This window comes from Peromyscus eremicus, chromosome 8b (genome assembly GCF_949786415.1).
Source record: "Peromyscus eremicus chromosome 8b, PerEre_H2_v1, whole genome shotgun sequence".
NCBI classification, from domain to species: Eukaryota; Metazoa; Chordata; class Mammalia; order Rodentia; family Cricetidae; genus Peromyscus; species Peromyscus eremicus.
In genome coordinates this window covers 37998169-38013116 of record NC_081424.1, presented here as the reverse complement: position 1 = coordinate 38013116, position 14948 = coordinate 37998169, and the positions used below count along the sequence as shown (strand labels likewise).

General features: G+C 40.6%; 1 protein-coding gene across 6 annotated transcripts in view; it reads left to right on the top strand.

Moving 5' to 3' along the window:
* Reps1 (RALBP1 associated Eps domain containing 1) overlaps positions 1-14948 on the top strand; it is a 76830-nt gene that overhangs the window by 45407 nt on the left and 16475 nt on the right. For 3 of the 6 annotated variants that reach the window (XM_059272705.1, XM_059272704.1, XM_059272710.1), the window contains exons 6-10: positions 213-375; positions 638-701; positions 1715-1869; positions 10407-10528; positions 13930-14010. In XM_059272705.1, the coding sequence (XP_059128688.1) occupies positions 213-375; positions 638-701; positions 1715-1869; positions 10407-10528; positions 13930-14010 (585 nt within the window). The remainder of the gene's footprint in view (positions 1-212; positions 376-637; positions 702-1714; positions 1870-10406; positions 10529-13929; positions 14011-14948) is intronic. The other 3 variants (XM_059272709.1, XM_059272707.1, XM_059272706.1) reach the window with 2 other exon arrangements.

Genomic DNA, 14948 nt, shown 5'->3' with positions numbered 1-14948 from the left:
ATAAATGCTATCATTCTACATGTTTATATACTCACTGTGCAAAAACATATCCAATAACCTGAGCATAACAATATGTGGTTTGCTGATGACTTCTTACCTTTTAAATATCCTCAAAAAAGTAAATTTGAGTTTCATAGAAAAGTAACCTAGCAATCTTGGTCCATATAAGCATTAGATAGATACTGTACTGAGGAAACAATGTTTCATTGCAGGACCAGACAACAGTACGAACTGTAGCCTCAGCTACAACTGCCAATGAGATTCGTAGGCAATCCAGTAGTTATGATGACCCTTGGAAAATAACAGATGAACAAAGACAGTATTATGTAAATCAGTTTAAAACCATTCAGCCTGATCTAAACGGATTTATTCCAGGTGAGTCGTTGAAAACAGAAGTTCTTCTAGATGGGCTGGGACAGTCTCCCTTGCATTGTCTCACAGACATGGTTTTGTTGACCCTGGATTTCAGTTATTGCTCACATTATTTGTCTGAAGAGACGTTATAGTCTCTGGGAAACAAACACATGACATTTTCACAGTATAGTGTCACCTTTTCTTCAGTCTGCGACAGTTACCTTCTTCTGTTCTTGGATCTGTATTCAGAATAACATTAAGCAAAACTGTTTTAATATTTCAGGATCTGCAGCTAAAGAATTTTTTACAAAATCAAAACTTCCTATTCTTGAACTTTCTCATATTTGGTAAGTGTGGTCTATTGTTAGCTGGTTCGTGTGGGTTGTTTGCAAAGAATTTCTAGCACATTAAAACTAGGACTAGACTTGAGTGCCTTGGGTACTGGTGGAGAGCTCAGTACGACTGAGGACAGTGAGCCTCCTTCTAGGAAAGAAATAAACAAGACTAGTTAGAGAAGTTCTTGTGAATTAAAACTAAAGCTGTGCTCACTTCCTCTGTTGCTAGTGTACTGTGTGCAGAAAAAGCTGTTATCGTACCTGCCGATTTCTCCTGGTCTTCATCAAGTTTATATCTAGCCAGAAACACAAGAATGGTGCTTAGCTCTCATGTTAAACGTAGACTAAGATTCTCAAGATAGCTTCCACATAATTCGAAGTAGTCCTTGGAACACAAATTAGAGCCTCAAATTACATTTCAAAATTGAACGATCAGATAAACATTATTTCTACTTTATATCATTTATAACTTCCCTAAGGCCAGGAACAGCGAGCGATACAGGCTTTGTAGTCACAGCTTTCAGGAGGCGGAGATGGGAGGGTTAGGAGTTTAAGGTCAGCCTGAGCACATACACCTGGGTTCAGTGTAGGGGCAAAGACAGCAGGGCAGAGGCCATGTTTTTCTATTAACCATGCTATTGAACCAGGCTATTTCCTTAAAGTGTAAAGCTGTTGGACTTTGATAATAAAAACAGAATTTTAAATAATTTCCAGGAGTTTATTTTATATACCTTACTTGAACTAAACTCTATTATTAAAGTTCATTTGGTGACTTTAATTTTGGAGACTATTTTCCCTATTTTACTCAGAGAATGTCGAGCATGTAGGAATATTGACAGGATCGTACCATGAGCATTCAGATGTCAATCACTTGATTCTGTGGTACATTTGTGATATATTTGTTTAGTTACACCTCTTTGCACATATGGGATTTTTTCTTTTAACTTACTTGTGAGAAATTTTTGTCTTCTTTTTTATAAATGAGGGAGTCCAAAGCAAAGTGTGATAATGGGCTTGTCTTCCAGGGAACTCTCAGACTTCGATAAAGATGGCGCATTGACACTGGATGAGTTTTGTGCTGCTTTTCATCTGGTGGTTGCTAGGAAGAATGGCTATGACTTACCAGAAAAACTCCCTGAAAGCCTGATGCCCAAACTGATAGATTTGGAAGATTCAGCAGGTGAGACTAGCAGCCACAGAGAGCTGGAGTCTACTTAGTCAGTGGTTCTCAACCTTCCTAATGCTGAGATCCTTCAATAAATACAGTTCTTCATGCTGTGGTGACCCCCAACCATAAAACTATTGTTCATTGCTACTTCATAACTGTAATTTTGCTACTGTTATGAATTGTAACGTAAATATTTTGGAGATAGAGTTTTGTCAGAGGGGTCATAACCCACAACTTAAGAACCACTGGCTTAGATGAACCTTATACTTCATTTTGAAAAGGAAATTAAGATAGATGTTACAATGAAGTTTAATAGCATAAATGTTTTTATCAAGAGCACACATTTGGCTAAGCATAGTGATACACAACTTTAATTCCAGCAAAGGCAGACAGATCTCTGAGTTTGAGGCCAGCCTGGTCTACATTATCAAGTTCCAGGCTGGTCAGAGCTTCATAGTGAGGCCCTGTCTCTCACCCCCCCAAAAAAGTAAATAAAAGTGCTAAAAATGGATAGACTGAATTTGAATTAGTAGGTATTCAGCTTTAGTAGAGGTCCAGAAGGCTGGGTGTGGTTTGTTACTTGGAATCCCAGCATCTGGGAGACTGAGACAGGAGGATTTCTGCAAGTTCCCAGCCAGCTTGGGCTACAGGATTAGAGCCTGTCTCAAGGTAAAAAATGAGAAAAGCAATCAAAAGAACTTTCTTCTTACCCATGGGAGGATGAGACTTGAAGAGAATTTCACAGTGATGCCCACTGACTGTCTCACTGTTTCTAACTGCATGGTGTACTGCCTAAAAAGTGTTGGAAGTGCATCATGAGCCTTTCTAGTCAATGTATTAGGCTTTCATAATAATAAGCATATTGGGGTTTTTTGAAGACTAAAGAAATCTGGAAATTTTGAATTTGATCTTAGACTAACACTATTGTATATAATGATATATATGTAATCATTAACAAATAACAGAAAAAGCAGATGTCTATTTACTGGTATCTTTTTTCAAAAGGAAAGAGACTTCAGCTGTTGACTGTGGTTTTCTTCAGTTCTGAGAGAATGAAAGGCAGTGGACGGTCACTTTCCCAGTGACCCTAATCATAAAGCTGCTCATTGTCTTCAGTGCTCTTGTCCAAGCTTTCTTTCAGGCATGGAGATGAAAAGATCATACTTTAAAGAGGGAAATTAAAGCTGAATTTAGCTCTTAGTAGCCATTATCTGTAAGAACATTTGTTAACCTAGGAACATCCATGGTCTGCCTTTCTTATCAGTTACCTAAACAGTAGGAAGTTACACAAAAGCAGCCACACACAGTCACTTTCCTCTAGACAGCTGTTGCATTTATTGACTTACATATGTTGGACTGACCCTGCGTTTCCACAATAAAGCCAGCTTGATCCTGGTAGTCAGTCCAGAGACTGGCTTTGTTAAGACAGTTACAATTTTACATGCGTTTTTAGGGTTATTTGACATATCTGCCTCTCAGAGTATTTGACTAGAAGCTTCTTGTTGGTTATACGTCACTGCCTAGTGAGTCACCATTGAATATGCTAAGGCAGTGTTCATAGTTTTGAAATGACTACATTTCAGAGCAAGTGAAGATCACCTGCTCATCTGAGCAGCTCCGCAGCATGTGCTTGAAATGCCAGCAGAGGGAAAGCAATGACCCCTTCTGTTTCCTCCTCCGTTATTATTGCCACATGCAGTAGAACTGGGTGTGGGTTTCTCTGTTGGTCTCAGGTACGGCATAAAGTCCCTGGACTCTAACTAGGACTTCTTTTTTTTTTTTTTTGGTTTTTCGAGACAGGGTTTCTCTGTGTAGCTTTGCGCCTTTCCTGGGACTCACTTGGTAGCCCAGGCTGGCCTCGAACTCACAGAGATCCGCCTGGCTCTGCCTCCCGAGTGCTGGGATTAAAGGCGTGCGCCACCACCGCCCGGCTTAACTAGGACTTCTTATGTGAATATTTTTTTAAAGCAAGGAAGAGACGATATCAAACATTTTATAAGTAGTTCACTAAAAATCCATGTAAATTCAGACTTGAGATTATATTGACCAAATTAAGCGTTGTTAATGATTTCTTTTGTATTCTTCCAAATTTTTCAATATAATGGTATACAGACCAAAAGATCAGTTTGTACACAAATCCAATCATACTATATATCCCTAGTTTTTCTCTTGTAACATCAGACAGATACCTTGGCACTTCATGAGATACAGAGCTAGCTAGAAGATTCTTTTTCATAGAACATATCCCATAATATGGATGTGCCTATAACCAGTTTCCTATTAAATTTCTTTTCCATTTGCCTTAAAACAGCATTGCAGTGAACATGCTTAGACATTTAGCTTTGTTTTGAAAGTTCATTGCTGAAGTCCCCCCAGTTGTTTCCAGTACAACAGCTGTGATACAGTCGGGGGCAGAGTAGAACCTTCAGGAGGGAAGCAGGCTGACAGTGTTCAGTCTCCTGCTGGAACACTGTGAGAGGTCAGAGGTAAATTCCCCCGTTGGTATTTGTGGATGGACAGGCGCTCTGCACTGAGTATTTCCAGGGAGCAGAGTTGAGGAGGTGCTGTTGATTTCCAGCACCTCAGACACTTAGAGTTTCCAGAACAAGAACAATTTGCTCTCCTCCTACGGCCATCTGTGACTAAAGTGGCAGAGAACAAGGGGACAGTGTGGCCAGTCTATCCTAGGACAGCAGCTTTTCTGCTTCCTGATCGTAACCTTCCAATAGTCTCAAAAACTATGGACTCCACGAGCCTTTGTGCATGTGAATTAAATAGTTATTCAATAATTTATTTTCCCTTCTTCCTTCCCCAGTACCCATGTTTTAAAAATACTTGTGTAGCCAGGCAGCAGTGGTGCACGCCTTTAATCCCAGCACTCGGGAGGCAGAGCCAGGCGGATCTCTGTGAGTTCGAGGACAGCCTGGTCTACAGAGTGACATCCAGGACAGGCTCCAAAGCTACGCAGAGAAACCCTGTCTCGAAAAAAAAAATACTTGTATCTTCGTTTAAAAATAACACCAGGGCTGGAGGGATGGCTCAGAGGTTAAGAGCACTGGCTGCTCTTCCAGAGGTCCTGAGTTCAATTCCCAGCAACCACATGGTGGCTCACAACCATCTGTAATGAGATCTGGTGCCCTCTTCTGGCCTGCAGGCATACATGGAGGCAGAATGTCGTATACATAATAAATAAATAAATCTTTAAAAAAAAATAAAATAAAATAAAAATAACACCAATAAACTCTTTACATGTTAGCATAAATATTTTTATGAAAATATTCTCTAAAATATGAAGTTTATGAAAAAGGTGCCATTGTTTTCCCTTTTTCAAATCTCTGTAATAACTGCCAGTGGGCATCAGCCCGCTTGTCAGATGGCTTTCTTTATTCAATCTGTTGGGCTTATTATTTATTCAAGGTAAATTAGGAGTCCAAAAGGCTAAGTAAGCCCCACAAACCAAATTCAGTTTGCTGCCTGACTCTGAATACATAGTCCACAAACCAAGAATGCTGCTGCTATGTGTGTGTGTGTGTGTGTGTGTGTGTGTGTGTGTGTGTGTGTGTGTGTGTTGCTTCAGATGGTCCTTGGGGTCGAGCCTGGTGCTGTACACACACTAAAAAGTGTTCTTCCACTGAGGGCATCCCTAGCCCAGGGTAGTTTGTGGTTTAGTTTGGTTGAGTTAGGTCTTCTATATTCCAAGCTAGGCTCTAACTAGCTGTGTAGTAGAAGATTAATTGTAAACTTCTGATCTTCCTGCCTCCACCTCTTGACTGAGATTGTTGGTGTATGCAGTGCTGAGATACAAGCCCGGAACTTGTAGCAAGGACACTACAAACTGTCATGGCCCCAGCCTCACAGTGTTTATCATTAGAAAATCAGAAGAAGAGGAATATTTTATTGCACATGAAAATTCAGTGACATTCAATTTTAATGGTCATTAGTAAAACTGAGTTGGGTTGTATAGCGAGCCTCATTTTCTTAGAATTGGCCTGTGGTGGCCACTGTAGCACAGTGGCAGGATCGAGTGGTTGCGGTGATGGTCTACAGAGGTGCAGATGTTTACTGTCCGGCATATCGGGACAAATAAACTTTGACAACTCAGGAAGCACACGGAGCAAATCTAGTCTTACATCGCAGATGGAAAGACTGCCCCGTAGTGTTTTCAGGTTTTGTGGAAAGTCTTTGGTACCGTATTAAAACCCAGCTGTAGTTGCTTGAAAGTTGCAGTGTGGAATTTGAAGTGATACATTTTTTTTTTTGTTTTGCATCATAGCATTACAGATCATTTGTCTGTCTTGTATTTGAATAAACCTTTCATGTATACATGATTTTGAATACAATATAATGGTTACTTATAACAGTCCACTTCATTGAGTCAGACAGACCTTTCAGATGTTGGGATATGTCAGAAAACATCTTTGTTAATATCACAACTTTTTAAGATTTATTTATTTTATGTATATGAGCACTCTATGCATTTATGCCTCTATGGTGGACAAGGGCATCAGATCCCACTGTAGATGGCTGTGAGCCACCATGTGGTTGCTTGGAATTAAACTGAGGACCTCTGGAAGAGCAGTCAGAATTCTTAACCACTGAACCATCTTTCCAACCCCACAACCTTCTTGTTAGAGAAGTTGGTAAGTGCTAGGAAGTCCTGAAGCTTATGGACACATATGCATAGTTCTCAGAATTGTAGTGTTTCCATGAAAGTTGAGTTGAAAAACATATCTGCTTAATCAGGTCTAAAGAATTATGATTTGTTAGCAGTTTGTTCCAAAAAAGAAAGAATGATAGTGTTCTATGAAAAAGCCATCCATTCGTCTGTCAGCTGAGTCCCATGGTGCCTCCTTGGCTCAGTCAGTGCACTTGGTTGTGCAGTAGACGTACTTTGTATATCCCCACTTTACCATACTGGTATTAACAGGGTGTGGTTTCAGCTCTAGAACTCAATCAAATTAATCTCTACTTCTCCACTGTCAGCACTTTCAGTGCCATGTTTTACTCATGTACTGTTTATTTGTTCATATTAAGATTCACTTCCATGTGCAGGAGTGAAGACTGCAGTAACTTAGTAACCACACTTTTGTGTCTTGCTTTGTGCTGAGGAGGAGGCACTCTTCCCTTTTGTTTTTGCTCTGGTGGGGCCGATGTCAACAAAAGGAAAATTAATGTCATTACACAAGTAATTTTGAGTTTTAGACTCCTGAAGCACTCTTGAAGTCATCCAAGAAGGAGCCCATGGCCCATAGCTTTCTAGGAAAATAAATGCTGAAATAATTATTTGGGGAGTTAGCTTTCTCATTTTCAGCTTCAAAAGGCTAGATCCATTGTAGCTTTGTACTAGGTTGGATGTAAGTGCCCTAGAGTGAGAGTGGGATGCAAATGGGCCTGAATTGATGGGAACATGACATCTGAAGAGAGAGACCTAGAAAGTCATGCCTGAGATTGTCCTGAGATGATACTGAGTATGATAGAATCTGGCTCTAAATTGGTGCATCTAGAAATTAACTTTCCTGTAGTCAGTGCTATTTTTTAATTGATTTTTCCCCCTTTATTATAAGGTCATTTTTTTTTTTTTTGAGAATTTCAGGCATGTATATTATGTGTCTTGATCGAATCCACTCCCATTTCCTCCCCACCATTTCCTACTCTACTGCTCCCTCCCAGCCAGTTTCAGGTCGTCTTTTTCTAGATCCACCGCGTCCACTCAGTGCCGCTTGTGTGTGCACACGTGTAGGGCTTTCTGCTGGAGCATGGGCATCCTCGCGGGCTGCATCCCTGAAGAAATCTCCCCCTTCCTTTCCCCGCAGCCATCAGTTGCCAGGAGCTTCTCAGGAGAGTCTCCTAAGGACACTTGATGTTTGTCCAGCTGGACCACTGCTTTTGGTTGCTCTCACACGTACGGTCAGCATCTCCTTCCTTCCCTAGGCTACTTTCTCGTTATTGTCATGAGGTAGGGTGGAGGAATCCTTCGTGTGTGTTCCCACAGAAACAAACCCTGAACTGCCTGACAAGGCCTTGCCTGCTACTCCTTACAGTTTTTGTGCTAGTTCACAGGAACTTGACAAGGTCAGATGTCTTATGGAGCAGTGTCTGATGCTCTTCCACTTCTGTTGGTTCTGGACCACCCTGACACTACTCTTAGGAGGATGTAGGACTGAGCAAGTAGAAACAGCAATGTGATCTTACGATGTAAAGTCACAGTGTGCTGGGCTGTGAACTAGAACATGAGGGTAGTGTATTATAGGGAGAATCTCAGGGTGAGTGAATGGAACGTGGGAGAGCCCCTAATAAAGCAGAAGAAGGGGAACTTTGAACTGTTAACCTTCAGTGATTAATGGTGATTCTCAGAACGTGGAAGCAAACAACACAAAAAGCAACTTCAACAAGTATCTGTTTGCATCTAGCATTAGATACTGTGTTGGGCACAGAGACTGGAAGGCTTCTGACTACAGTGGAAAGTTGAGGACTGTACCTTGCTAGATTTTATTATATAGCTGTCTGTCTAGAAATCCAGATGCCAAGAGCAATGAAAGAGGTATCTTAGTAGATAGGGTTATTATGCACTAGGGAGAAACCTGGTGCTGGAAAATCCTAGGAATCCACAGAATGACCCCCACCTGAGACTCTTAGCAGTAGTGGAGAGGATGCCTGAACTGGCCTTCTCCTGTAACCAAATTGGTGACTACCCTAACTGGCATCATAGAACCTTCATCCAGTAACTGATGGAAGCAGATGCAGAGATCCACAGCCAAGCATTGGGCTGAACTCCAGGAGTCCAGTTGAAGAGAGGGAGGAGGGATTATATGAGCAAGGGGGTGGGAGGGTCAAGCTCATGACAGGGAAACCCATAAAGACAGCTGACCCAAGCTGGTTGGAGCTCATAGACTCTAGACCAACAGCTAGGGAACCTGCATGGAACTGAACTAGGCCCTCTGCATGTGGGTAACAGTTGTATAGCTTGCTCTATTTGTGGGTACCCTATCAGTGGGACCAGGATCTGTCCCTGGAGCATGAGCTGGCTTTTTGGAACCTATTCCTTATGGTGGAATGCCTTGTTCAGCCTTGATGCAGGGGGAAGGAGCTTTGTCCTGCCTCAACTTGATGTGGCATGCTTTGTTGACTCCCATGGAAGGCCTTACCCTTTGTGAGGAGTGGATGGGGGAGGGGTAGAGGAGATGGAGGGAGGGAACAGAAGGAGAGGAAGGGAGAAACTGTGGTTGGTATGTAAAATAATTTTTTAAAAATTAACAATTAAAAAAAAAAAAAAGAGCCCTTGCTGCTCTTAGAGAGAACCTCAGTTCAGTTCCTGGCACCCATGTCAGCTGGCTCACAAACACCTACAACTCTAACTCCTGGAAATCTGATGCCGCCTTCTGGCCTCCACAGGTACTGCACTCATGTGCGCAAACCCAAACAGAGATACATAAAAATAAACATAATTAAAAACTAAAAAGAAAAAAGAAAGAAATCCAGATGTCAACATTTGTTAACAAGTGTCTTTCATTTTGATGGAAAAATTCAAGAGCAGTTTTCTTCAATTCTCCCATGGTCAAATGAACAGATGGTAGAATCATTTTTCATTATGTAGTCCCTGTTGATAGGGGATGTATTCAAAGCTCTGTAAAACTTGGAAATTGAGATTTAGTTGTCATTGAAATTCCTTCTGTTAATTTTAGAGATACTTTAAGACTTAAATGAAATTCAAACTAGAATATCTCAACATGCTTAAAGACCATTTTGAAATCCTAGCATAGATCTTACGTCCCTTCAGTCTAGAAACGCCAGTGTACACAATGAAACGAGAAAGGCTTAGGGTCCGCAGGCCCAGCTGTAGCTCAGCGGGAGGACAAGTATGTATTTAGTGTACACACAGCCCTAGATTGGAGCCTGGGGCGGGGGATCCTAAAATAAATACAGAGCCTTACATTTCATCTGGACTTGCTGACTTCACTTTTTTCTCATGGATAGGTACTCCTTTCGAGGTATAGTTTTATGGTAAGAGGAAGGTTTGTAGAGAAAATGTTAGTGAATTGGCAGTTTTCAAAATAATTCCAAGGGAAAATGGAAGAATTTTGTTTGATAGAAATCATTTTTGTTGGGAAAAATCGACTTAAAGTTGATTTATTATGGGCCATCACAAGTCTTGACTGCAGACACACAGGACAATGCCTCACTGGGGATTAGAGTGTGGGAGCCTTCCACGCCCTGACTGAGGAGTGCTGAGGGGTACACTGTGGGAAACTGACAGGAATCCGTCCCTGCTGTCAGAGAATAATCCACAGCCTTCCTGCACTGTTAGCTGTCTAACGTTGTTCTTCCTGCTTTTTTCCAACTTGACTTTCTTTTCATGAAAAGTTAGGAAGCCATGATGTCACATAGACTATAAATAATGTAAGTATTGTCTGTTAAAGTATCTACTTTGCGAAAGGAAACTCAGAGTACAAATTACCACTTACCCAAAATTATCTGTTAGCTATACATAAATAAATGAATCATCCGAACTATAATATGTTGTTGATGGGATTTCTGTGTCTGAATTGCAGATGTGGGGGACCAGCCAGGTGAGGTAGGTTATTCAGGCTCTCCTGCAGAAGCACCTCCAAGCAAGTCACCATCGATGCCGTCCCTGAACCAGACCTGGCCTGAGCTCAACCAGAGCAGTGAGGTTAGCAAAGCCTCCCTTTCTCGCTTCAAATTAGCTTGTTTATGGGAAGACGTTTCAAACAGGTGTCTTAGCACAGGGTGCCTCCAGTACACACACGTGCACACACAGCACAGGGTTCCTCCAGTACACACACAGCACAGGATTCCCCCAGTATGCACACAGTCGAGAGGACCTAAGAAAGACAGTGACAGAAATAGTAGTAGTCATGTGGCTTGTGAGGTGTAGTGTACTGTGTACACCGTCCTATGGTTTTCACCATCCATCCCCACTAAAGCTTTGTGAATTAGGTGGGGCAAATGTATAAACTGAAAGTCAAAGAGGGAGTGACTTAACCAGATCTCATGTCCAGGGAGATTCAAGAGCAATATGTGGACACAAGTCCTGTGTCCCCTTCACAGTGTATATACTTCACAGTAGTATAAGCAGGGTGTGCGAGGATACATTTGCAATCTTGGCATTAAAGTAATGGAAAAGACAAGTCACTGGGGTAGCTTTCTGCATGGAAGAAGTATCTTCTGCAACCCAAACTAGTTAAAATTAGTTTTATTTAAATACAAAATGGAGGCCAGGCGTGGTGGCACCCACCTTTAATCCCAGCACTTGAGAAACAGAGGCAAGAGGATCTGTGTGAGTTTGAGGTCAGCCTGGTCTACATAGTGCATTCCAGGACAGCCAGAGCTACGTAGAGAGACCCTGTCTCGAAAAAAAAATAATAATAATACAAAACGAAGTAATTTTACCATATTAATTTTGACCAGTGGTATACAAAACAGAATAGGGACAAATGCGCTGCTTCCCAACTACTTGGACTTACGCTGTACAGACCATAAGAGAGCACTCTTAACATTAAGTGGAAGGTCCTGAACACCCCATTCTCATACCCCTTGAGGTCCCCCTGTAAAACTTCTGTGCTCTGGTGAATCCATTATTAGCCTTTTAAGCAGCTTTCTTTGCTAACTGAGTTTCATATCTTCAAAAATTAATTCTTTGACTTCCGGGGGAAAGTAAGCCTTTGTGCTTCCTTGTCTTTTAAAGCCAGAAAAGTATTTTGTTAAAGTCATGCTAGTTATTGGGGCCGCTGGGAAATGGAGACCTGGCAGTTCATCGGACTCACGGCTGCCAGTAGCTCCACCATCCCTTCTGTAGGGTGTAGCCCATTAGCTCCGTGTTTGTGGGGAGAGGGCGAGGGAGGAAGCCGTGAAGAGTTTGCTAGTAGAGGTGGCTTATGGAGATAGGGTTAGAGTCATCAGGCTGCACTTCCATTTTTTTGTCAGTTTTTAAAAAGCAATACTAAGTTAACAGGGTGCTGTTAGCCCATTGTTGACAGTTTGTACAGAAAAGCAACGCTTCTCAAGTGTTAGGTTCCAGAGTCCATTCTAAAAGAAATCAGATGTGATCTTGAGAGATGGGGATAAAAGTACTTTTCAGTTCTGATTCCAGGTACATATTTTATCCCTCTCAAAAAGACCTACCAGGTTTTATTTTATAATTCTTAGTAATAAGATCATAAATGACATAAGTTTTGTTGCTATGCATAAGAAGACCAGAAAGCTAATGAGACAATGATTTTACAATGTTTTCTTAATAGCTATTAAAATATCTAATTGGAATTAAATTTATATTTAATATTTAATAAAAAATAAATTTTATCTCCCACAAACGCTTAATATTCTTTCAGTGTCTATTTGGCACTAGTGGATACAGATTAGGTGCTGTAGGAGAAAACACTACCAGTAATCCCTAACTTTTTAAAGCACTTTTGATATGCCAGTCTATTCAAAGGCTCTTCACCTAATTTGACTTCTTAGTTCCTCATGACACTCCAGTGACGTGGGTATTACTAGTTTCGTGTTAAAGATGATGTAACTGAAACACAGAGAGGTTATGGAGCTCAGCCAAGTGCACACAGCCCAGCTAGTATGCCAGTAGTCAGGTGCCAGAGCCTGTTGCTGTTCAGGGCTGTACTTAAATAAAGATAATACAGACTGCCTTCCAGGGAGCTTAGTTCTGCATGTCAGCTGTTTTCTATAAGGTAGACAGTTCACTTCCTTCTAAATCCTTACAACAAGAATTATTGAAGAAGAAATTAATTACATTACCAAATTTGGTAAATCAGTTCCTTACGTGAAGCCCATGATAAAAGTGAGCAATTGTGAGCTTTAGTCACAACTTTAAATCAACATTATTTTTCATGTTAAAGTAACCTGTAGGAAATGATGTTAAATGCTTCTTTTAGCCATTTTTGTAGGTAATTTTCAGCAATATTCCCATTTGCTAAAACCTAATTTCTATGTCTACTCAAATTGAATATCACTATTTTAAATATAAAGTTGAACTTTGAAGCATAAAAGTATATACTCTTACAAACAATTATATAAAAGGATTTTGGTCAATGAGGTAATTGTGTCCGTGTGTAAGCATTCATGTGTATATATTGTATATGTGTAAGTAGATGTTTCCCTCTTCAGAGGACTATTTGTCATTTTAAGAATCAGATTCAAATGATAGTTTTAATACAATCTTGATGTAAAAATTCTGTGCTGTTATTAAGATTGCAAATGGAATTTACTGTAATTAATGTTGACTTATTATTCCACCTATTTTAAGAGGTATGATATTTCTTTGTGTACCTCTTTTAGAACAGTAGTATTTTCCCGTGCATCTCCTGTATATAACACATACTCAGATGCTTGATTTGCTCTTATGGCCGCATTCTGATTTTCCTAGCATGGGGAGGGTGCCTGATTGGCAGTTCTGTCTTGTGATCTGGCATGGCCCTGTTCGTGGTGCTGATTGCAGAGGTTGACTTGCTACAAATTGACAAATAAGCTCAAACATTAGTAATTGCAGAATCCCCTTGCATTTTATCTCAGCGATATTTTATTAAATATCTATGCATATGTATAAAATACGTGCATGTACATAATGGAATCATCTTTCAGGGGTCGCACTGGCAAGTCGCAGTGAATGCTCCATTTTACCTGAATTTCAGCTCCTCGGCTTCTTTAAATCAGTGTTTTAACTGGAGTTTGAACAGAATTTGAAGTTAACTTTGTTCTAGTCAAGACACCCCTGTGCATTTCTATTTGGTTGCCATTTTCATCACTATACTCTGTTTTCTTGATGGTATTTTGAGTGTTAATTCTGTAAAAGTTTTGATCTCATCTATAGAGATTGCATTAAATTTTTACCGCACATTTGGTTATGAAGGTACTCACCTTACGTTAATCAGATGGCCCGGCATAGATGAGTCTGAAGTGGTTATGGGAATTAGGAACTCCAGCATTGCTGGCTCTGGGGACGCAGCTTGCAGTGCGGCCTCTGAATGACTTTGCTGAGTCTTCTCCAGTGATCTCCTGCGCATCTCCCCATGCTGACTTCTCTCTCCTCTGTCTGTTCAGCAGTGGGAGACATTTAGTGAACGCTCTTCAAGCTCACAAACTCTGACCCAATTTGATTCTAACATTGCACCAGCTGATCCTGTAAGTCAATCACTTAGCTTGCTTGTTTGAAATTAATTTTATTAACCCAGTTTCCATCATTATGGTTTTTAGCTGATATGCATGATTCAGTGTAGTGCTTAGAGGGAAATTTGGCAGGCCTTTTGATTTTTGTGTGCTCGATAGTGGGAGGACATTTTTGCCATTCCTTGTAGTTTGTAGTTATTTTGGTGAGAGAAAACTTTCTGTTTAAAATCTGGTACATGTGTCTGTAAGGAGTATTTTGTGACAGTTGATTTGGTTAGCCATGTTACCATCTGCTAAGTGTATGTTCTATTCAACATAGACTGCTTGTTTCAGTGTAGCGACTTTATGTAAATATTTTATGTGTATGCTTTTACATCATGTAACATGTACTCTACATGTAAATATTTATGCAGTGTCATTTTTTAATATCCCAATAACACACCTTTTATTTCATGGGTGTGTTGAGTTCTGGTGAAGAGCACCGAGTTCATCACAATAAGAGCAAACTGGTCAGCTCAGCCCTGTCTGTGCTCCAGAGCCTCTGTCTTGTCTTCCTGTGGTTTTCTGTGTGGCTTTTTAAGAAATGCTACAAAGTTCACATCTTGATTTGAAAATAAATTCTATCCCTATAGAGTTATACCCCACCTGTCCCTCAAATGCCTGAAATCTTTTAAACTATAGCTAGAAATCATTCTTCTCACTGCTCATTCCTTTGTGTGGTTTCTCTTGTTTCTTTTCAAGAGGAGACATGCTCATAAGCATACTGCATAAAAAGACAAAGTAACTAGGAAGGAAGGAGAGTGTAAACATAGAAAGGTGCAGAGAAAGTGACACAGGACATTCATGTCTGTGCCCCACTCCACCCAGTATTGAGGTTTGAACCAAGAGCCTTGTTCATGCCAAAACTCTAAGCACTGAGCTCTCTCCAGAGCACAGGCACATTCTTTTTCGAT